The sequence below is a fragment of the Lingula anatina genome, chromosome 10 (assembly GCF_051362555.1).
Source record: "Lingula anatina isolate TDL-2025a chromosome 10, LinAna3.0, whole genome shotgun sequence".
NCBI classification, from domain to species: Eukaryota; Metazoa; Brachiopoda; class Lingulata; order Lingulida; family Lingulidae; genus Lingula; species Lingula anatina.
The window spans coordinates 7890591-7914851 of record NC_141776.1 but is presented as its reverse complement, the minus strand read 5'-3'; the positions used below and the strand labels follow the sequence as shown (position 1 = coordinate 7914851).

The window sequence follows — 24261 nt, the reverse complement described above, 5'->3', positions numbered from 1 at the left end:
AATGGGGTCTAAGTTATACCTTTTTTTTTTCATTTGTCTTATGGCTCTTAATGCAGTCTTGAGTCTTACAGACATCTGCTACCTTTAGAGACAAGGAAAAAAAATGCTGAAATGGGTTTATTGCATTATGTTAAGCTCTAAACTTCACCTGCCTCCCGAAGTAAATGTTGATGGGTAGTGTGAATCAGTAGTTCCTTATTTAGAGAGCTGTAGTATCTGCCTAAGGGATCTATGGTATGCCCAGAAGGGAGATGTTTTATCTCATATCGTGTGTGTGTATGTGTATGTGTGTGTGTGTGTGTGTGTTTGTGTGTGTGTGTGTGTGAAAAAGAAGCCAACAAAAGAAGAAAGGGCAGATTTGATATTCATTGTGTACCAACTTAAAAAAAAAAAAGCATAATCAGACAAGGTCACTATTTTGCCCTAAGTAGCCAACATAGTACCACACAACTTTTATAAGTTGCCATAATAAGTACCTATTTTCAATATGACTGATTTACTTTCTAAATCAGATAAAGATTTTCTATTCTTACTACAGGTGTTTAAGATTATGTAACACATTAATATACCATACATATTGCTACTGCTTTATTCGAATTGTTTAATAGTTCTGAATGCTTCTGAATAGTATTAGCATTTGTAATTTGATGGATACAAAGTTGTCCTGGTTAAAAATTAAAAATTATACATAATTGGATGTCTTCAAATTCAACTGTCTGTAGTTACACATTTGTACAAAAGATGGCAGGAAGGTAGGTCAGCTTTATCAGAATATTTGCCACTAGAGGTCAGCAGCTGACAGTACACTATTGGCGCCATCAGATAGCATATTAACATAACAGGGAAACAACCGGGTCCCCAGACAATGCTGTTTGTTTGCGTGATACATGAAGCAGGGAAAGATCAACATCATTTGTTCTCTTAGAATATGAGGCAGAGTCCACAGAACAATGGGTTGGATAGCATTCAAGACTGCTGTTGCCATGAATGTAGTTTACAATTCCCCAATCTCATGATAAATGAATGAACTTGGATTTGCTGGGTTTCAATAAACCAGACCAAAGATGTTTTATTGAATATTGTACTCCACGTTAGTTTTATATCAAGTGCTAGGTGTTAAGTTTTTGTCTTGAAAATGATTAGACTTTATTTAGCTGAGCCAGACTACGACCCTTCTTTGTAATAGGCATGAACATAATTCATTAATATTAACATTTTGTCCACGGAAGCCATATTTCTGAAAGCATTCTTGACAAGCAAGGTAGCCAGTTGGCTCTGTATGTGTACCTGTTGTTCCAGCTGTGGCTGTGTCTTCCCTTGATGAGCTCTTTAGCATAAAGAGATCTAGAGTGTTGACAGTGATGACATCATCAGCTTCCTGTCTGACACCTGAGTCACCTGAGCAGTAGTAGTGGCATAAGGAAGCAATAACTGGGTCATCACGTTCTCCAGGCAGTGCTAGAGACAGGCTAACTGTACAGACTTCACTACCTGTGATCTACCCGCGGCATTGACGACACCACAAAGCACGGCACTTATCACGGCACAGCGGTCGTTGTAATATTGTGACCTGGTTTTAACTTGCACTTATCAGCTGTGCCGCATAGCCATACGACTAGTGGGCAAATATTTGTCTGCCTTGGATTAGACTGTCGGTTAGAGCACTTTGTACCCAGGCCGGGCTCTCCAGGCTGTCAGCCTCCATAGCTCCCTCTAATTACTGCTGTGATTTCACTGGTCCTGAAAAGGACACTTTTTACTGGAGCTCAGTTTTGAGGATATGTTCTGTGTCTAAATTACTTGGAATAAGTTGGTTTACTTCTTCAACATGTCACTGTGGTGTGGACCGTTCAGATCTAAGAAGGCGAAGAAGGTGAGTTGATAAAGCAGGGTGGACGTGAGAGAGGGGTGCTGGTATGCATGCCACTTTTTATTATCTGTCTTCTTTGGTGGGGGGCGGGGGTGATTTAGCAAAACATGTTAATTTTACCAAAGTTAAGTTGTTTTCTTGACTGCTTTTATACACATGGAGAAGACGACCTGAGAAGTGGAGACAAAAAAGTGGGTCATTTTTCAAATTAGGATGCCTATGAAAAGTGTAAATGAGTTAGATTAGGGTGAAAACCATTCAAAGAGTGTGATGTCATCTGTTTCTTACCAGGAAGTGGGCAGACTTTGCAATCCTAGGCACTGCCTCACCTGACCTGCTAAATTTAATAGTGGTTAAGTTTTACGAGGTGACAAGCTGTAAAGAAGATGAAATTAAGAGGGGGCATAAAAAAGGGCAGTTCACCACAAAGGACTACATGATAACACTTGTATTAAAAGTTGTACTATGGTACTAGTAAAGTGATAATCTTGGTGTTGATCTACATGATTGACAGTCGAGGTCGGTTGCCATTGAATGTGTGTAGAGATCATCGGATTGATAACCACAATATTTGTGCACTTGTTGGAAGGGAACAATGGGGAGGATGAAGTTCAAGGTGGCTGGATAACTTGTGTAGACAGGAGATATTAATGAAACAGGAGGGTGAAAAGAGGGTCACTGATTTGGTGGAGGGGGGTGTGTGTGCAAGACATTGTTTGCCTTAATTTTTTTTATGGTACACCTTGTGGATATCAGCAGACCTGGCAAGTTCAGTTTGATTCGTTTTGATTCAATTTGACTAGGCATGTAAAGATCTCTGTACAAGTTGGTTGAGGTGGGGGGGGGGGGGGGGGGGGGGGGTTGATGGAGGTTAGCAACCCCTATAGTAACCAGGCATGTTAAGATCCCTGTAGAAGCTGGTTGAGGGAGGATAAAGGTGAACGCCTCCTGGAATGGTTTTCATACCTGAGTTGGCAGCTTGTCATGCTTTGCAAACTCCCAGCTATTTAGGTTAATATATATGTACAGAATGGAACAGGTGTTTACACGGAAGATATTGTGTGCTCTGCCCCTAAGCATGTGCGTGCACACACACATGCGTCCCACCACAATCATCAGGCCCTTATAGTATGCCAGCCCAATATTAAGCAGTGGTAAAGAATCTTTTGGCTGGCAGAGATTTAACAGAAAATCTTGAATAAACAGCCTGTTGGCCAGAACAGCTCTCAGGAATTTGGGTCAGCATAAGTCATTGGATCAAATTATAGACCACATCTAGAAAAAATTTTGGTGGAGATCTGTTCTCTCTCTCTAGCTACTGTCCTCTTTATTTACATGCTTTAAACTTGTTAGTCTAAAACATATCAAAATGTAAAAACTAGTCAAAATAAAGAAGTGGTAATTATGAAATGATGGCTTGAAAGGTGGTCTAGCTTAGCCTGGGAAAAATACACAGCAGGTGTCCGATGCTCATTTTCTACCTAAGAGTTGACACCCTGCTTGCATGATCTATTTTCTATTATTAAGACAGCAGCTCTCTGCTTGCTTGACCTTGTTCAAGGAATGTCTTAATCTGTGTCTCGTGCTCACTTTACATGGAGGGTGTGGGTTGACTGCGGTGAAAACTAGGTCAAGACCAGTAGCACACATGGCAGCCCATGCTGTGGTGGATTTTAGTGCTTGTACGTTTGAGTCTTCCTTCCTGAATTAGATGTAAAATGTCTTAGAGTGTGTGTGTGTGTGTGTGTGTGTGTGTGTGTGTGAAAGAGAGAGAGAGAGAGAGAGAGAGAGAGTGTTTAGGGATGGGGATGGATAGACGGATGTGGGGAGGGGGTTTATACGGAGCTTTGTTAGTATCAGATTAACTTTTTTTTATTTTCATTTAAGTTTTATGTTATGGAATTTTCACCGCGGTGAAAATTATTTTCACCGTGGTGAAAAATAATTTACACCGCGGTGGAAAACAATTTACACCGGGGTGGAAAATAATTTTCACCGCGGTGGTAATTCCTGGCCATCTCGGCCCGGGTAATGCATACATGTAGGTTATACGAATCTAACATTTACCAGATGTCTGGAAAGGACGTTGATAAAGACAAGCACATGCACATGCACGCGGTTTAACCGTCTATGTGCCAATCATCCCAGGAATCTGGAGGAAGCGGGCAGTATTCGAATAGATTAAAAATCACCGAAATGCTTCAATGTTGTACGTGGCTTTTCCCTTTATAATAACTTGCGTATTATCGGGAATATTGGTAGAAAGAAACCTTTCCGAAGAAACCGAGATTACATCTATTAAGATAAGATCTAAGAAACACATCACAAAAAATATTTAAAAATACATTGTCCAAAAATAACGTTAAGTATTTAGTAATAACAATGGGATTCCCTTTGCATAAAACTGCAAGCGGGACTTTAATTATATATATATAGGTGGTAAATATAGATGGGAAACTTAAGTTAACGGCAGTGGCCCCACGAACAGATCCACCAACCTTGTGTGTATGTAACAGTAGCATGCACCGTGACGGAATCTGGCAAATGTAAGGTTCTCATTACCAATTCATCACCCGGGCCGAGATGGCCAGGAATTACCACCGCGGTGAAAATTATTTTCCACCGTGGTGAAAATTAATTCCCACCGCGGTGTAAATTATTTTCACCGTGGTGAAAATTATTTTCACCGCGGTAGAAATAATCTTCACCGCGGTAGAAATAATTTTCACCGCGGTGAAAATTCCATAAAATAAAACTTAAATGAAAATAGAAGAAAGTTAATATGATACTAACAAAGCTCCGTAGGTTTAAACTGTTAACTTACACCCTATTTCCATAGATTTTTAGATCGATCTATCCCTGTGGGGAGTCTCACTAGATTACTGTCAGCTTGGCTGGCTTAAGCGTCTGTCCCGCCTACTAAAAGCTGTAAGGGGGTAATTAACTATGGTGTCCGCTCGGCTGACTGCAATTTAGCCTGAACCCCCAGGGAGTTAGGTCGATCTAAAACTTAATCTTTAGATCGATCTAAATCTCTGGGAAAGCACCCTAAGAGCAGTCCTTAATTGTACTGGTCGTAATGCTTCAGTCCATTTGTTTCTCAAGGAGAGTGGTAAAAGCTCCATAAACATGAACGCTCAGTTTGTGGGAAAAAGAAAAGTTGTTATCTTCTGTCATAACTAGTCTGCTTGTTATGTCTATAACTGTGGCAGTATAGTACTCAACCTTGGGGATTTTAGTAAACTGTTAGAGCTTTGTTGGAATTGAAATATAAATCATCGGTTTATTTCCTCTGGGTGGCTAACTGTACTGTGAGAGTTGCTGACCTCTCAGAAAGAAGAACATTAACGGAAAATGTTCTGAGGATTATTTTTTCAATATTTGTAAATGATGGTTTGGTAGGTGAAAGTATTGCTAATTTTTTCTTGACCTTGTCTTAAGTGAAATTTCCGTTGAAATATATAGAAACCGTGACTGTGTCAAATGTTATCAATGTATTTTGATAAAGCTGTGGTTATTGGAAGTGTAACTTTGTTTCTTCTCCCTCATATCGCAGGAATATAAGACATTTTAGAATCCAACTGTGATGTATAACATCGGTTGCACTGCCCTCCTCTTCCCCCCGGGACATATACAACCTAGCTAATAATACTGTTCCTTCATTTTGCTTCATCTTCAACTGTTTTTCTGAGAAAGATACAAAATGACATCAAAATCAATACTGGTTATGTCGTAGAGAATAGCTACAAGGAGGTCTATATGTCGTACTACGGCCACTGATATGCCATTTATATCCATTGGGCTTTTTTTTTTTTTTTTTTTTTAACATTTAGATAGTGGAAAGTATCTGATGTCAGTCTTCCCATTGAAATCTATCTCTGAGTGCATTATACCTAGTACATGATGTATATTTAATGTTTCACCAAAAGTTTATAATCCATCAGCTCATTTACTATTTACGTGTCTGACTACTATGCCCCATTCCCATAGACACCATCAGGCTACATATAAATCAGTTCAACTCTGCGGGGACTCTCGCTGAGTGCAATCAGCTTAACTGAATTACACACCACCTCATGGCTTTGAGTAGAATACAGAAAAGCTGGTGATTATTTGAGTACTTTGGAAACAAGAGGAAGTGTATCATTCAATTAAGCTGATTGCAGTCAGCAAGAGTCCCCGCAGAGTTGGATCGATCTATGTTGACCAGTGGTGTTTATGGGATTTGAAATGAACGACATGGTCTGATAAATGAAATTAAGCATGGCAAGGTAATTATTCCAACAACTGGAAAGTTATCCCGATTCTGTAAAACAGATCTTTGGCAAAAAACTGATTCTGTGTTTAAGAAGGCAGCAAGGTCTGCATAAATTGAACAGTGAGTTGCAGTTAATTATATATTTATATGACAACATAGATAATTCTAGGGAATGGAAATGAAGTACCGGCTGCTTTCCTAAGCTAAAACATATACCTACATTGGCAATGGTATTTTACTCTCCATCTAATAAATGAACACTACTGAGGTAAAGTAATCTTTTAAAGTAAGGCACATTGAGCTTTTAAAGACTTCTCTCAAATTTCTGGCCTCTGCCTGATGTTATTTGCGTCTGGGAGCTAATTCAATTCCACTAACATGCCCTCCAGCTCTACGGTAACTCCTCATCATCTTCACACCACATTAAACCAATAAATGTTTTTCAAAATTTTTTTGTTAGAAACACCCAAAAATTATGCTTTCAGAGGTGTGAAGAGCAAGTTATTAATATCTTATGTTGGAGGGTATGCCTTAGAGGCTGTAATACTGACATAGTAAAAGAGGTGTGTGAGTGTGTTTGAGTATTACTTGACAGTTTTTTTGAGGTGCCATGTTTTATTTTATTTTTTTTTACAGAATCATCATGAAGAGCCCAATTGTAGTTGGTTTTTATAGGTCATGCTTGTACTGAGCTTTCTTTAGACAGACCTCCTTTTCAAACTGTCAGGATTGGCAGAAATGTTCCTTAAAAATGAGTGTCATTTCAAGTTAATGGAATATACTCCAATCAGATGAGAACATGGCTTTGTAGGGGAAATGTTTGAATGGATTGGAGAGGAATTCTTGCTACTGCTAAAGAGAGCATCCAATGAGGAGGATCACAAGGAGACAGTTGTCATGAGGTTTTCCTCTGACTAAACAAGAGCATGGTGATGATAAATATAAAAATCAATAAAAAAAGTGATCTTCACTTCCTGTGACTGATTTTAGCCGCTGAAGAACTCTGGTTTAGTCTGACTGATGTTAAAAGGATAAAAAATTGCAAAACAGAAAAAAGTGATTTTGAAGAGGATGGAAATTTTGGTTGATTGCAGAAGATGGGATTTTTGGTTGAACTTTTATTGTGTCCCATCTAATGTGCCAATATAGATTGATCTGACAGGTGGGAAGTCTCTCCCCCCTCCTTTCCATGCAGTGTTGTCCCTGTTTCAGTGGTACACATAAGTTTTAGGGTTCATTCCCAATGCAACTGTTAATCTATATAGATCGATCCAACTATGTGGGCACTCTTGCTGAATGCAACGAGATTAACCAATCAACATGCCTCCTAGTGTTAAGTAGAATACAGCAAGAGTCCTGCAGAGTTGGATCGACCTTCGTAGAACAATAGTTACATTGGGAATGAGCCCTTAGAGTTCATTATCCATATTACTGTTATACATTGATGGCTTGTTAAACTTTACATGACCAGTCTTCTAAATTATGTTCCTGAAATAGATTGCGAGACTTGGACTTCCACAGTCAAAGTATATCTGAAAAGATGGAGAAAGCTGATAGCGCAACTGAAGGTTGGCAAGAGTTAATAAAAATCTGTTTCTGTTTTGATTGAACAAGATGTGACAGATTATCTTGTTTGGGGTGCTTGGGGTATTTTTGAATACGTTATTGGCATATGAGATTATTGATCATACTACAAAATACAAAAAATAGAGACAGTCAGGTCACCCTCCCAGTAAAATAGGGACAGCTTAACTTAAAGCACACCATTTCATAGGATCTTGGTTTTCTGGATGTCCTGCCATTGCTACTGCTGGGCATGATAAGGGATACAACCCAGTTGAGGTACTGAGGGGGTAGGGGAGGGGAGAAGCTTTCCAAAGTAAGGAAATGTGATGACATCATCTGATTGTGTTATACTGCTAAGGTAGGCTGTCACAACTTGCCTGGAACTACGACCATCCCCCCCTCCCACCCACCTCCACCACCACCATCACTATATTAATATGGTAGTCTGTACTGTAGGATGTCCATGAGAGAGCACAGATTTATCTGCAGTTTGACAGTCTGTAAATTAGTATCACCCCCTTCTTTTATCATTTGTGGTCCAAAGTAACTCCTTAATTTTTAAATATGGCACTTCGCCATGCTGATTCAGTCTGCAGACGCTGGGGTACATTTCAGAGTTCGCAATGTCGCTAATTTGTGATGAGTCTCAATATTTCAGATTCCTGAAAATTCTGGCAGTCTCCATCATCATTTTGAACCCATAAAAAAGTAGTAGTTAAATTTGACAGTGATTGATTGACCAAAGAGAAACTGTTCGCTTCTCCCTGAGGAAACGGGCTGTTTTTCCATCTCTGCAACTGCCTCGGCTTCCCTGACCTTCAAGACTGCGAAGTGGGCATTGCCTTTGTGCTCTTCATTTGATTAAACAAATCCCACTTTATTTAGTGACGTATCGGAGGGATATTGATATGGTATTCAGTATTGATTTGGCATGACCTGTGCACAAAGAGAGTGTTTATAATGTGAGGTAGAAGGAAGCAGGAAGTAGCTGTCTCTATTAGATTACTATTAATTATATAAGGTGTAGTTGTTTTGGAAGTCCGTTATGTCTTACTATCTGAATGTTTTTTTTTTTTTTATACCAAGAACCTTTAATGTTGAATATTGATATCAAGCAGAAATCACAGCATCTCTTCTTCACTTTTGCTGAATCACAGAATTCTGACAGTACATGTATCACTCCCAGGCATATTTAATATTTTACATCTTTCCGTAAATCTCCAATTAACTTAATTATTGTCTTTGGTTATGCCCCAGGCTATATTCCAGGATTTATTTTCCAATGAAAATGGTACTCACTGGAGATTTAGTGATGTCCTAGTTATTTCTGACCAGTATAATCTTTTGATAGTACAGTAATACTACATAAATATCAGTTTTACAGATTGGATATTTAACAATACAGCAAGTGGTGTTGATTATGGGAGCTTAGAAATGTTATGAGGAGTGAGGGACCATTCCCATACCCTGTCGTAAAATTGTGGATTGATCTATCCCCGAGGGGATTCGTGCTAAATTGCAATCAACCTAAGCAGCTTAGATGTCTGTCACGCCTACTGAAACTGCTAGGCCAGTGGGGAATTATCTTTTAGCAGCTTCAGTAGGCGTGCCAGACAATTAAGCTGCTTCAGCTGAAAGCACTTTAGACCCCATGCCCAGAGATTAGATCGATCTACTTTAGATCGACCTAACTCCCTGAGGGTTCATGCTAAATAGCGGTCAGCCGAGCGGGCACGAAAGTTAATTACCCCCTTACAGCTCGTAGTAGGTGGGACGGACATTTAAGCCGGATTATCTGACAGTAATCTAGTGAGACTCCCCGCGCAGATAGATCGATCTAAAAGCTCTGGGAATACGCCCTTAGTGAGAAACCCCTCAGAGATGGATTGATCCTATTAGATTGATCTAGGTATGGAAACCTAATCTTAGACACCAGAATGATGACAAACCAGCGTGTTGTAGAAATGTCTGGCAGTCCAGGCATGTCTAGCTATCAAGTCATGTACGATGATCCAGGCGTGTGCAGCAAATTAGACCATTTAACTTAATACTGCTTTCCAGGATAGTTGTTAATGTTGACTTCATTACATTATACATAGAGTGCACCCAGCATAATGAAGTCCAACTTGATTGGATCCTTTTGGGACCGTTCACATGCAAAATCTATTTTCTAAAAATCTATTTTCTATTCGTGGTATCTTGTGATCACGGTGTGTGCCCTGAATACTCCGCGGCGTAATTACTGGCAGCGCAAGCCAGTAACTACCAATAATTCTCGGCTGCGTTCGGAGTGATCACAAGTTATCGCGAATAGAAAAGATTTTTAGAAAATAGATTTTTCATGTGAATGGAGTCTTAATCTGCAGGCTTCCCAGACAACAGACGCCATTACTGCCTGTAGCCTGCTCGGTCCCCAAAGTACTGGGCAATTACTGTGTTGTGTGCAGGGAATCTTAACAGTCTCAATATGTTTACTACAATTTCAGAACACCATATTTCCCGTCACACACATATCGTACTATTACTGCCCTGCGTGTCAGGGCCGTTGTATCTCGTGTGGCTGCCAACTGGTACACATGCACTACGACAAGGCAAGTCTCCGATCTGTCCAGAGTGAAGGAGCAAGGGTTACGCATTTTGATATGTCCTCTCTCTCCACCCCTGCTCTTCCCACCAATAGCTTGGATTCCTCTGCTGTCTTAATATCAGACACAGCACCATCATCATGAGTTTCTCCTACACAGACTATGAACTCTTGGAATCCTGGGGCTGTTTACAAAAATGAAAGTTATCAGCATAATGGTTTATATTGGCAGGAGAAGAAATGAAAGTCCAGAGTGTGTTGCTGTCATATTTAGTGCTAGGCTACAGTGTGGTGTGGGAATCACTTTCGTTTGTGAATTAACAGTGAAATGACCAAGACGTCTTTGAAATTAGATTTATCGTAAACTCCAACTTGGCCACAGATAGCATACTCAATAACGGCCGGAATTAAACCAGACGTCCGTCCTCCCCCCCTCCCCCAGTATCGGTCATTGCCCCTGCATACATTTCTGTATGCACATCATGCTCTGTGTAATTTTCTTAATCACTGATGATAAAACTATTATTCTCCTACTGGCATTGAGTAATGTGGTAATTATGATGGATGAAAAATGTCTCAGCTTTGTCCCATTTACACTTAGAATTCCTGCTCGCCCCTGGTTCAAACCTGTGACTGTCTTGTCACATTTACACTTAAAATTCCTGCTCATCCCTGGTTCATACCTGTGACTTTCTTGTCACATTTACACTTAGAATTCCTGCTCGCCCCTGGTTCAAACCTGTGACTTGTCACATTTATACACAAAAATAGACCAAGCTCCTGGTTCACAATTCAAACAGTTGACACAAATTACACAGTGTTTCGTCTCAGTAGTCACCACTATAGTAACAAACCCCAGAATTTCTATTTAATCTTTTCAGTCTCTTTTTTTTTATGTTGTGAAGTATTTTCCTTGAATCTGTTGCCAGTTTTGGAAATAATAGACGTCTGGGTTTAAAAAACTCTCCCCCCCCCAAAAAAAAAAGAAAAAAAAATGGAAGTAATATTTATGTTTTGCTAGTACTTGTGTAGCAGATGTTTTCTTTGTTATATACCAAGACACTGGAGTTTCCCAGGTAGGTTACTCTAAATGTCACTGTGTCTGCGGTTTACTGCTGGCATGTCTTTACACCCAGGTTCATGCAGTTTGTGTATGGAGAGTTCTGAGACATAACAGATAAGTGACCAGTGCTTCTCGAGTTCTGGAAAACAAAATCATTTTTACCAAAATAAAAGGATGCAAAACAATTCATAACCCATTGATTGAGGCAAGGGGGGAGGGGTAACTCCATTTGATAACAACCAATCTCAATGCTGTGTAACGTCACAGACAAAGAAGTAGTTATTTCCGACCATACACACCATATAGCACTTCTTATTGTCGGACACTAATTTAATCCATCACAGCTGGACCTTGTCTATACCTTTACTCGTAACGTCTTGATGAATAGATAAAGCAACTCAAAATGAAGGAAAATTTGGATCTTTATGAACATCCTCCTGAGCACCCGCTATCATTTCATAACTTGGTTCTTAAAGATTGAGTCAGGGATAATGCTCCCACTCTGGACAGATCTACCCATGTTGGCAGCCTTCAGAGATCAGGTCAAAGGTCAAGGACATGACCTTGACCTAGTTATGCCCCATTCACTCTGGACAGATCTCACGTTGGTCATATACATTGTGTGGCTGTCTATAATATATCAGTTCTTCAGTGATAAGTTCTATGTCCAGTGGTTTGAAGTGGTCACTGAGTTGATCTTGACCATCCTTTTGTTTCTCTATGTTTCTTACAGTTTGATTGAAATGACCAGTTTATTAACAGCTTGTGGTGGGAGGGACTGTGTGATTTATTTTATTTTATTTTATTTTATTTTATAATTTCTGTAATGCTGATTATTTGCAGTTCAAAGCTAAGAGCACCATGGTGTTTGTGAACCAGTTTTACAATATGTCAGCTGAAGTTTGGTCTTAACTTTGAGATGGAAAGTTTTGGTTTATGTACAACGATTCCAGAGAGATTTCTACTTTGTGCGCAGGGATAAAGTATATATCAGTCTGAAATGTAAACCAGTATATAACAGTCTGAAATGTAAACCATTCTTACTTTTCTGTAAAACAATACTTTCACTGACATTTCCTGATTCTTCTTAGTTAGGCCAAAGATAAGACCAAACTTTGACTAGGGTTCCTTTGTGAAGCCCATGACCGTAGTTAACAGACCTTTGTTAAATTAAAGTGGTATTTGCCGTGATGGATAATAGTATTTTGGTATTAATTCAATAAAACAACTACCACTGGACATTGATCTTCTCATTTTTGCATGGTCCCACTTGACCTATAGAAAATTGAACTTAATAAAACTGCCTGCCGAGGTATGCTTTGCTTTTTAACTGCGGGACGACAATCGCCCTGAGACCGCTGTGTGAAAGTCTTTCCAGCTTTGTAACCTAGGCGCTTTAATATAAATGCTAATTGGCACATTAGCATGGAAAGCTGTTTTGCATAATGTTGGCATATTTCAAGACGGGTGGGTTGTGCCCCTCCCATTATGTTACAGGACTACATAGTTAACATATGGTTAATGTCTTTGGAGGTGTATTTACTCACAAATAACATATATTATATCTCTAGCTGCTTTGGTATTCTAGGGAAAGGGGAAAATGGAGTGTATAATATGTGAAGTTTTTCACTAATTTGAACACATTTGATGTTAAGTTAATATATCCCTATATAATGCTTTATTAGCTTCTAGTATATCTGAATATGGTGATTGACATATTCTGCAAAAAGTTTAAAAGCAAAATCTATTTTGGTCATGAACAAAAAGTGTAATATTATATATCTCAAAGGAAGGAAAATAAAGGTAAAATTGGAGGAATAAAGTTGATTGGAATCTGTGATTGGTGCTGGTCTGCTAGGTTACAGCTCAATAGTACAAGTACAGATACTGGTACTAAGTAGTCATCAGTTTATTTTTGTCTTTTATCAAAGAAAATCATGCAAAGATGGACACAAGGATAATTGAATATTTCTATAAGGATAGAATTGAGAGGGATCCTTAAAAGGGCAGACATTTTTATGCATTAAAACAAAGTAACTGATGGGGTTGGGTTTAAGATGACAAAAGGGGATTTTTTTTTTTATATGATAAGACTCTTTTTATCCTGTCCTGTTATGTCTATTTTTGAATTAATTACCACTCATAAATCTCTCTCTGTCTGTCTCATGAATGGGAATCTCTTGGAAATGACTTGTCTGGACAGGATGATAATTGCTTTTGGCTATGAGGTCCACAGTTGTCCATGTGGTGTCCAAGTTGAAGCTGACCTTCCCTGCTACAAACATAGTCTATGGCTAGTGGACACGGGGAAATCCCCCTTAGTCTTGCACTGGGGAGCTGCATGTCGTCTCCCCCCCCCCCCCCCCCCCCCCCCCGAGCTCCTGTGGTATAATATATCTACTCTCTGTGTGTAGAAGCTATGCTGCATGGCCAATAGTCTGTGTGCAATTATTACCTCAGTGTGTGGCTTTAATATTAACTGCAGTGTTTGAGATAACAGAGAAATGTCACTCTCACTCAGATGGAAATATTTTAGAAAATCTATGATTTTTAATTGCAAAGAAAAGAAAGGCAGAGAGATAAGAGTGCTCATACTCTTTTTTTTTTTTTTTTTTTTTTTTTCAGTGATAATCTTTCTCACTAAGGTTCTGCTGTATTAATATTGTTTGGGTGGACATTGTTTATTTAATATCTTTTCTATTTTGACCACTAGATGCCAGTTGATTATTTTTGTATATCAGTCTTGTGTATGAATTATTGCTAGAAGTTACAGTAAAGGGACTTGGGAGGTTCACTTGTGTTCTTTTTACTGACTTAAATTGTTTCTAATTTGAGGATGTAAATAAAGACCCATTATTTGGATGGGTTTTAAAGTTAATTTGAATGCGAAAGTGGTAACACTTTGACGTTTAATATGTGATGATAAAAACTCTTAGAAGTCACTTTGGTTGAAAATTGAAGAGAAAAGAACAGCAGTTGTTCAGCTGAAGCAAAAAGTGTTTTGATTAATAAATCATGAATAAAACTTCGTTTATTTTCAGAAGCGTGATGAAGAGCTCCCTCCTCCGCCTCCAGAGCTGATGCAAAACAAATCTTCACCTACTAAAGAGCAAAAACCCCCAGCAGCTGTTATTACCACGACAACCACCACCACAACAACAGTTACCCCAGCAACAGTCAAGCAGCCGTCACCGCCCTTACAGAGGCAACCGGTGCCAGAGTCACCACCTCCCCCTTCACCACCAGAGGTAAGCAGGCCACACTGTTTGGGGCCAGTGGCTGATAAGAGCTTAGCTCTAATGCAGGGTTTTGATTTAAATGACATATTTTTAGTCCTCTTTGAGCCCAGTAGAGGTCCACTCAGATGAAATGTTGTGACTGTTCTGTAAAAAGGAAGAAATAAATTAATTTTAAGACCAGGCCCCAGATTCACAAAAAAAAAAAAAAAAAAAAAATGTCAGTTCCCTGGCTTAGTTGCTAGGTTTTTTTTTATTATTATTTTAATTGGAATCGGGGAGGGTGGGGTGAATGTCACTTTACTCCCACTCCTACTTCTCCATGTTTGTATAGGTGTAGAAGTGTGATTGCAGTAGAGAAGACAATGGATCACATCTAGCACAATCAGAAAATAAAATCTTCTCCTGTTCCACTGAGCACCTAAAACATTTACATTTCAACTAGGCCAAGTTAGGCTCATCATGAAAATACGTCATTGTGTTTTATCTGTTTACAAGGCAAGCATCATGTGAGGTTGGAAATTAGGTTGATTTTCAGTGAATTATATTGATTGTTTGCTGAAACTATGGCAAGATGTTATTATCAGTTGCAACACCATATGAAAACACAAATTAAAATAGTCCATTTTCTCATCCTGTATACATTTACCATTATCCTATAGAGAGTTAATTGCCATTATTGTACTGTTGTAATTATGTAATTCAGTTGTGTGAAGTTGATTCCATCTCACTGAATAATAATGTGAACATACAGCACTAGTCTCTATCAAAAAAAAAAAAAAAAAAAAAAAGAATCATGTATAGATTCACTTACATTGTGTGTGATCATCATATATGGTATATATTTGCAATTAACAAACCAAGTTCCATCAAGTTAATTCAATTTATTAAATGATAGGGCCAAACAATTACACAAGTTAATTAAAAAACACTTTCCATGTATTGATTTTGTTCAGGTCATTTCCCAGTCTGCAAGCTGTATCGATTTCTGTATTGAAATTAAGAGTCTAATACCAACTCTTCAGTTGTATTGAGAGTGGGAGGAGAGAGATAGAAAATTGCAGTTCTCATCTTCTCTAGGGTGAATTGTAAGACGTTGACCATGCGAAGTTTGAAATATTAGGCTTGTTTTTTTTTTTTTTTTTTTCAAATTAAAAAAAAAATTTAGTTGGGGGGGGGGGAGGGGAGGCAGTTCACTAACATTATTAGCAAATGAAGGATAATGTGTTAAGAATACATAAGCCCCCACCCCCTCCTAAAAAAAAATAAAAACATTAATTAATTAAAATTAAAAACATTAATTAATTAATTAATAAAAATATCAAAAAGGAATACAAAGAAAAAAGTCCCGCTTCTTGGAGGAGGTAAGAGTTGTATCTTGAAATACTGCTAGGGTAATCAATGTAAACAGTGTAATTTTAAAACCTGGGTGTGGTTTGCTGAGGGCAGGCCATTGATTGGACTCCCAAGGTGGCCTCCATTTACTGGAGTGTTGACCACTGTGTTGGACCCCCTGAGTGGCCTCCATTTACTGGAGTGTTGACCACTGTGTTGGACCCCCTGAGTGGCCTCCATTTACTGGAGTGTTGACCACTGTGTTGGACCCCCAGAGTGGCCTCCATTTACTGGAGTGTTGACCACTGTGTTGGACCCCCTGAGTGGCCTCCATTTACTGGAGTGTTGACCACTGTTTTGGACCCCCTGAGTGGCCTCCATTTACTGGAGTGTTGACCACTGTGTTGTACCCCCTGAGTGACCTCCATTTACTGGAGTGTTGACCACTGTGTTGGACCCCCTGAGTGGCCTCCATTTACTGGCATGTTGACCACTGTGTTGGACCTCCTGAGTGGCCTTCATTTACTGGAGTGTTGACCACTGTGTTAGACCCCAAGAGTGGCCTCCATTTACTGGAGTTTGACCACTGTGTTGGACCCCCAGAGTGGCCTCCATTTACTGGAGTGTTGACCACTGTGTTGGACCCCCTGGGTGGCCTCCATTTACTGGCATGTTGACCACTGTGTTGGACCCCCAGAGTGGCCTCCATTTACTGGAGTTTGACCACTGTGTTAGACCCCCAGAGTGGCCTCCATTTACTGGAGTTTGACCACAGTGTTGGACCCCCAGAGTGGCCTCCATTTACTGAAGTTTTGACCACTGTGTTGGACCCCCAGAGTGGCCTCCATTTACTGGAGTGTTGACCACTGTGTTGGACCCCCAGAGTGGCCTCCGTTTACTGGAGTGTTGACCACTGTGTTGGACCCCCAGAGTGGCCTCCATTTACTGGAGTGTTGACCACTGTGTTAGACCCCCAGAGTGGCCTCCATTTACTGGAGTTTGACCACTGTGTTGGACCCCCAGAGTGGCCTCCATTTACTGGAGTGTTGACCACTGTGTTGGACCCCCAGAGTGGCCTCCGTTTACTGGAGTGTTGACCACTGTGTTGGACCCCCAGAGTGGTCTCCATTTACTGGAGTGTTGACTACTGTGTTGGACCCCCAGAGTGGCCTCCATTTACTGGAGTTTGACCACTGTGTTGGATCCCCAGAGTGGCCTCCATTTACTGGAGTGTTGACTACTGTGTTGGACCCCCAGAGTGGCCTCCATTTACTGGAGTTTGACCACTGTGTTGGACCCCCAGAGTGGCCTCCGTTTACTGGAGTGTTGACCACTGTGTTAGACCCCCAGAGTGGTCTCCATTTACTGGAGTGTTGACTTCTGTGTTGCACCCCCAGAGTGGCCTCCATTTACTGGAGTGTTGACCACTGTGTTGGACCCCAGAGTGGCCTCCATTTACTGGACTTTTGACCACTGTGTGCAGAATACTGACCTCACTGAGGTGTTCAGTAGTAACCTGCGTTTTCATATCCTGGGTTCTGGAAGAGAGCATGTCATGGTGGGGATAGTTTCCTTAAAACTGACCTCCAGCCCAGAATTAATCTTCTAGCTGAAGGGAAGAGATTTTAAAAACGGGGAGCCGACCTGATAATGTACGATGCAATTAGATTATAAAGTGTCTGTGCCCAGATAATTTCAGGACTAATTGAGCTGGGATGGGGGAAAATGTGGCATAGAAGTGGGACCATGATCCATTTACAAATCTCAGCCGCTTTGAAATTGTCTGGAACAAGCTGGAAGCCATCTTCATTACGCGGGGCAAGTGTGAAGTTTGGTGAATAATTGATGGCACTTCGTCTATACGGTTCCGTTCACATGGCAATAGGTCCTGATTCGATTGAATGGAGTCGTGCTTCTGAATCCTTTCCCAATGATGATTACAATTATTATTTAAGTTATTATTTGCGCAGCACCTTGTGTTAGACATGGAAGTAAACACAGGACTTATGTCCTACTTAGACCAATTCAACTCCTTGGGGACTCTAGCTGAATGCAATTAGTTAAACAGATTGACAAACGGCTCCCCCTGGTGTTGAATAGAATACAGAAAAGTTGCTGATCATTCATGTACGTTGGAAACAAGAGGAGGCATGCATGTTAATCTGATTGCATTCAGCAAGAGGCCCTGAGGAGTTGCATTGATCTATGTGGAACAAAAGTGGCATCTGGAATGAGCCCACAGTTTGCATCCCATAACTGTCAACATTGTAATAACATACTTGTTAGGTTTCATTTACGTACTTCTTAAGCAATAATTTTACTAGTAAGGGATATGTAGGTCATAAAAAATTATCAGATTTAGTTTTTTTAAATTTTTTTATTATTATATTTTTTTACCACAGTGATCGGACATTCTGCAGTTTATATCTGGCCACATATTGCATGGTGTACACACTAGTTTGAGCAGTCTAGAAATGCTTTGTGTTGAATTATGTGATGTAAACGAGACTTCTTAGGCAGCACCAATTTTCCCCTTTTTATCTTGCCCTTCCATAGCCTTAATGGCGTCCTCTGAGCCTTCTCTAAAACAATTAGTAGATTATTTTGCCACCGTTTTTTCCTAGTGTTTGTGGTTGTCCTGTATAGGACTGATAGGAGGGAGATACTTGGACATAACTCTGGGTCAGAACGTTGCTGGCAGGTTTCATGGGTTGGCTGATGTCAAGGTGGTAGCGGAGGTGTTTCGAAGTCAAGAGTGTAGGTTTCAATTGGAAATCCAGGCTCAACACCTTCCTGATGCCACAGACAGCATTGTTGGTTTCTTGTCAGGGTTTTTATGATTTCTACTGGTGAATTCCACGAAGGCTCCCGTCCAATGAAAAGAATCCAGAGATGAAGCTTTATTTAAGACTTAAAGAATAGTATCAATTGGTAAAAGACCTGCAGATGCAGTAGTGAACCATGTGTGAGAGTGTGGCATCTGCACTTTGCAACCTTTCCTTTTTCTCACCTAAAAGTTGATCAGGCTTTGAGGACCAGTGGGAACCGTTAAGTGAGTGATTGCAGTGGCGTAAAAGCTTGTTCCATCTTTCATAAATCGTGAGTCAAGATGAGAGCAGCCTGATAAACTGGTGCCCTGATGATATGCCATAAAACCGTTCTGTCAAACAGGGTCACTTCAGGAAATTCTCAATAGAGGTCTCTGCTGTAGTTGACCTGGAACAAGCTGAATCTTTGTTAAGAAAAAAAAGTGTCCAGACTGTGACAGATATGTCCAAAGGCTGTACACGTGCTATGTTAAAGCGCCGCCTGCGTCGTATGGGCTACAGAGAACAGTCCGTAAGTAAACACGGCTTTTGTTTTGCTGCGACAGTTAGACGGTGGCGACTGAAGACGCTAGGCTTTAGGAAGCTCCGCGTAAGTAGAATGCTTTGTGCATGGGGGAAGACTGCTTCGTTGGAATTCTGTTCAGTGGTGCACGCTTTGTTGATGAATTTAGATGTGGGAAAAGCAAACTTGAATATATTTTGAACCATAAAAAGTAACTGGTGTTTTTATGTAGAGAAACTTTGGTTAAAGAATGGAATGCGGAGATTAAGGCAACTTAATTTATGGATTTCATTTGTGTTGTGTAGACTTGGAATATAAGGGACAGTGAAATTTCTTGACTGCAACTCCACACTCTTCTGAAATATGGGTATAAGTTTTAGAGAATTGCTGCGGTGACTTTCTTCCCTAAGTTTCTAGTGGGTTTGCCAATACTGTCCATTGCTAAGGATGGATATATAGTGACTTGGTTATAATGACCTATGTGTGTGGATGTACATTGAAGGTTCTGACATTGTCCATCACCATCTAGATCTTAGTGTTACTAGTGACAGACTTTGCTGAGTTTCTGGATGTGGGAAAATCTGGAATGAAATGACTAAGCACATTACACCTCTGGTCTTTCAAATCTTGCGCAAGAGAAACATTTCCACAGCTGTAATCGTCAGCATGAGTAAAGATTAATCAGGACTTGTAGGCTCTTGCAAATCTCCTTTTTTAATTTTTGATAAAAACTTAAGTGGTGTTTTGGCCATGGTATCATTGCCTTTGATGGGACACAAAGGACTTTGAAGTGGTCATAATTGGAAAAAGCAGATTTGCCTGATAATTGAAGCTGAAGCTCTTGATTCATTCCCAACAAAGTTGTTATACACTTAGGAAGTATATGATATAGATATATACAAAGAAGTGGCTGTCATAGCCAACAGCTGTGTTTATGTTAGGACTAAGATGTCGGCCATGCAGAGTGAAGTAGTCCGGCAGGTATACAGTGATATGAGCACTACCGAGGCCTTGTGTTTGGCATTGGGGCTCTGCAGGTGGCGCCGCCTGGACACTCCACCAGTAAGTACAGCACTGCTCAGTGCGACTGCGACTGAATGTTTATTCATTTTCCTAGGTTTCTTCTTTTTTAAGTGAAAAAGAAGGTGTTAAAAAGTTGTCAAAGGAGGTTGTTTTTATGATTGATTGAATTTGCTACGGTTGGTATGAAATTTTTGGTCTGCAAGTACAGGTTTCACTCGATAACTTGTGGAAGAATTTATAAAATGAAATGTCCAATTTGTTCCTCAGGATTTACTTACATCATTCAAGTCTTTTCTCATGTTAAGATGTTAGGTGTCGGTGAAACCAGTGCCTTTGAGAATGGACAAGTGAGGAAAAAAAAGCAGTCAAATAATAACACACAGCAGTTAGCAAAATGATAGCAAATTCAAGACCATTTGGTTTGTTAGTACCTTCCGTAAAGCACCAAATGTGACATCATTTCCGCTGCTTTATCAGCAGACAAAAGCCTGTCTTGTGTTGTTATGTCTGAAGTGATTGAGGAATGGAGTATTGATGGTGGCTGTGAAATGTGTCTTATTCAGATATGCTGCCTATAACTAGAAGATTGGCCATAAAGAGGAGAAAACTCGAGTGCCATCTGAGACTAAATGTTTATTGTGCCAACTTTTTGTAACTTAAAGGCCATCAACCCAATCATGGACATTGGATGGAAAAGAAGGAAATGAATTGATCCTAGACCTGCTTTGGGGATTTCTTTTTCGACTAGACTATTATGTTGACCAAAATTACATATAATTTTGTGAAAGTAGAATTTAAAAAAATCTTTTAGTTTAGCATTTTTAGCATGTAGCATTTAGAAAGATGGCTTGAAAACAGATAGATTAAAATATAAATGTTTGATCTAGCAGCCATTTAAAAAAAAAAAAGAAAAAAAAAAAGAGCTGAAGTCGAAATTTGGTTTCCAGCCTAAGTCTTGATCATCTTTGACCCAGAAAAGATTGGTAGCATAACATGCCAAGTGCACAACTGAAGGTGTTTTCTGATACAGGCGGCGTTCGTTGGTGACCACAACATGGTTTGTCCACGGCCTTCAGCAATGGAGATCACTTGCAATATTTATGATATTTTCTCAATCTTTTCAGTGGGCAAAAACTATCAAACTTTGGGAAACATAATTTTATAATGGCTAAGAAATATATTTTTATAAAGCATTTCTGCTGCATAGGATAGACTACAGAATGTCCTGCTTAAATTCTGTTGTTACAAGTCAACAGGACTGTTCCAATTAAAAGAGGTTATTAAAAAAATACTGTATCTGTAAAATTTACAGTTTTCCCCTATTGAAAAGATTACCGTACCTTATGATTTCCTTTATATGATTACAACTGCACCTGGACACTATTCTGTTCTTTATAATTAGAGTCATTGGTGCTTGGGTCACTACATAGGACCTCTTTTTTTCAGTGCTTTGCTGAAATACAGCCCTATTAATGGATTTTCTGCTGAGACACAGTTATTTTAATTTGTTAAAGAAGGAAAATGTGCCACCATTGACTTTTGAAAGGAGTGAAAGAAAGAAAAGGAGCATATATATTGCTTGCATATAAATATCTAATTTAAATCTCTTAGAGAGATAATTTTACAAAAGTGGTTTAGCAAATTCCCCTGTCTGCTGAGTGCCGTCCATGTAGTCTCAGCCGCTCCTGACAGGTCCTAGGTGTAGCAAGCACTGGAAATCAATCCTGCAGCCCGTGTAATCGCATTTAGTAGACAACAATTAAGTTAAGTTTTCAGGAAATGAGAGAAAACTTCCCTCAAGGAGACGAGCTAATATATGGGGCTGTGTTCGGCACCGTCTGCACGGAAAACGTCTTAGTGTTCACTACAGTCTGACAACAGTGAAAGAACGCTTCGCTGATATGAGGAGCTGTGTTCAGCTCTGTCTTCAAGAAAGTTGTTTTAGTGTTGACTACAGCTTGGTCAAGGTGTTGAATGTTGGAAAGGTTTGCTGTCAAACTAAATCTGGGAGTAAATGCAAAAAAAGAAAATTATTGGCATAAGTTTTCCTATTCTTGAACACAGCCATGAAGCAGTTAGATTGGCCTGTTTTACCAGAAGTTTTATTTCCCTTATAAATGCGTCCCGTTTCCCTAAGAGCGGGTGCCTCATGAATCTGGTCTAATTTAAAGCTTACTAAGAGATATGTAACTTATCTTTGCGAAATTGTTCAATTTTTGCCTTCTTTCTTTCTTTTTTGTTCAAAGGTACCTTCAAACCCCCCCCCCCCCCCCCCCCCCCGTGTTCTTCCCAACTCTTATTTCTTCAGTGTCTCTTGTCAGCTTTCTGTAGGGACTGTCCAGATTTGGTCAATTTGCTGTGATATGTGACGGATGCATGCCTTTTTTATTGTTGATCAAGTCTTCAGCTTTTGACAATGAGGCATTTAAGATTAGCATTGTAATGGTATTTGGTTGGTAGATAGATAGTATGACGTATAGCAGTCCCCAGCTGAGGCAGAACCGGCCCAGATTGCATCGCCTATAAAATATAGTTTTTTCTGTCAGCGTAATTGAATTTCCTCTTGCATACAGTATGTTCCTCTGTGTGGCCAGCTTCTCATTGCCCCACAGATCATAGAGGACATTAAATCAATATCATCTTGTTGCTGCACTCTGCTGGCAGTGGGTGACGCGGGGCGTGAATGGAGTTCTTTCCAAAGAGACTTTGGTATCCAGTTATGATTTCCTATTTGAGGGCCAGGCATCGTCATAGGTGCAAGAAGTCCGTCAGCTTTTACAAATATGTCAATACCATTATGTTTGAGAATGTGAGTACTGGATATGGGATAGAGAGCTTATGGTTGGAGATAGCTCTCCTAGTACATTTTACTTTCCTGTGGGTGTAGGTTTAATTGTTTTTGTCTGGTACAGGGGCATCATTCTACAGTTTTTGAAGGGATTTCTTGCATTTTCATCTCTCTCTCTCTCTCTCTCTCTCTCTCTCTCTCCATTAATTTTTATTTATTTATTTATTTTTTTGGCATAAGGTTTTTATTTATTTTTTTGTAACAAACTGGTACTTAAATTTATGTATCTGTAATTGTTTGTCAAGTATAATGAGCCTCATTTTAAGATGCAAGATTTTCATTTTTATATAGAAAAAAAGAAAATTAAGTAAGGGTATTGAGTATTGGGGAAATGCGTACACAAAATGACCATGAAGTCTTTTTTTATTGTTGAAAGTATTTATTTATTAATTTGATTCCCTTTGTTTTAACTTTAAGTAAAAAAGCGATTATTTTGGTATTGATCATTGGAATTGGGCTGTTCAGCCTTGCACAGTATATTTGATATTGAGTGAAGTCAATTTGGGCAGCCACACTCTAGCATTTAAGTTATAGTCACTCCCATAGTTATGCCTGATTCATATTTTTTTTAAAATGTGTGTGTGTGTTTGTGTGTGTAGTGATTTAGAGTTTAAATTGAAGAGCTGTCCTGATGCAAAAAAATAATGTGGAAATATTTGAAAAATGTTAGTTTGCAGAATTAGTCACTGATGACAAGTGAAGGTGCAACATGTTAATTATTAAAGTAGGCAGCCAATTGTTGGCATGACAACCACATATTCCCCCGACTAAGTCCTTTATTATAGTATTTATGGAAATGCTATTTGTTACCACTGGTGTGTGGATAAAATGATGTATTTCTAAAGCTGATAGAGCAGTTTTGGTCTCATGGTGGCTTACATTCTATTTCAAAGTATCAGAATTATCCAACTTTTGTGCGACTTAACCAAGTGAGTGAAATGCTGGCTTTTAGGCTGGATATTCCATTAGAATTGTCTTTGTCTAAGAAACGTTTGCTGCCTTCTGGTAAGGTCCGGCATGATATTAATGAAGTTGTGTAGGGACTCTTGAAGTGTCAGAAGTGTTTTAAAACCAGATTGATGAAGATATTATTTCACTTCACGAGAGAATTGAAATTGCTAGTGGTGTGAGGCTTATTGCATTACACA

The 24261-nt window shown here is 39.5% G+C and overlaps 1 protein-coding gene across 6 annotated transcripts in view; it reads left to right on the top strand.

Moving 5' to 3' along the window:
- Nucleotides 1-24261, top strand: part of LOC106169289 (disks large homolog 1) — an 87398-nt gene that overhangs the window by 19397 nt on the left and 43740 nt on the right. For 4 of the 6 annotated variants that reach the window (XM_086998101.1, XM_086998100.1, XM_086998099.1 and 1 more), the window contains exons 4-5: nt 10181-10285; nt 14383-14589. In XM_086998101.1, coding sequence (XP_086854227.1) covers nt 10181-10285; nt 14383-14589 — 312 coding nt within the window. Of the gene's footprint in view, nt 1-1345; nt 1874-10180; nt 10286-14382; nt 14590-24261 lie in introns of those variants that run through there. The other 2 variants (XM_086998103.1, XM_086998102.1) reach the window with 2 other exon arrangements.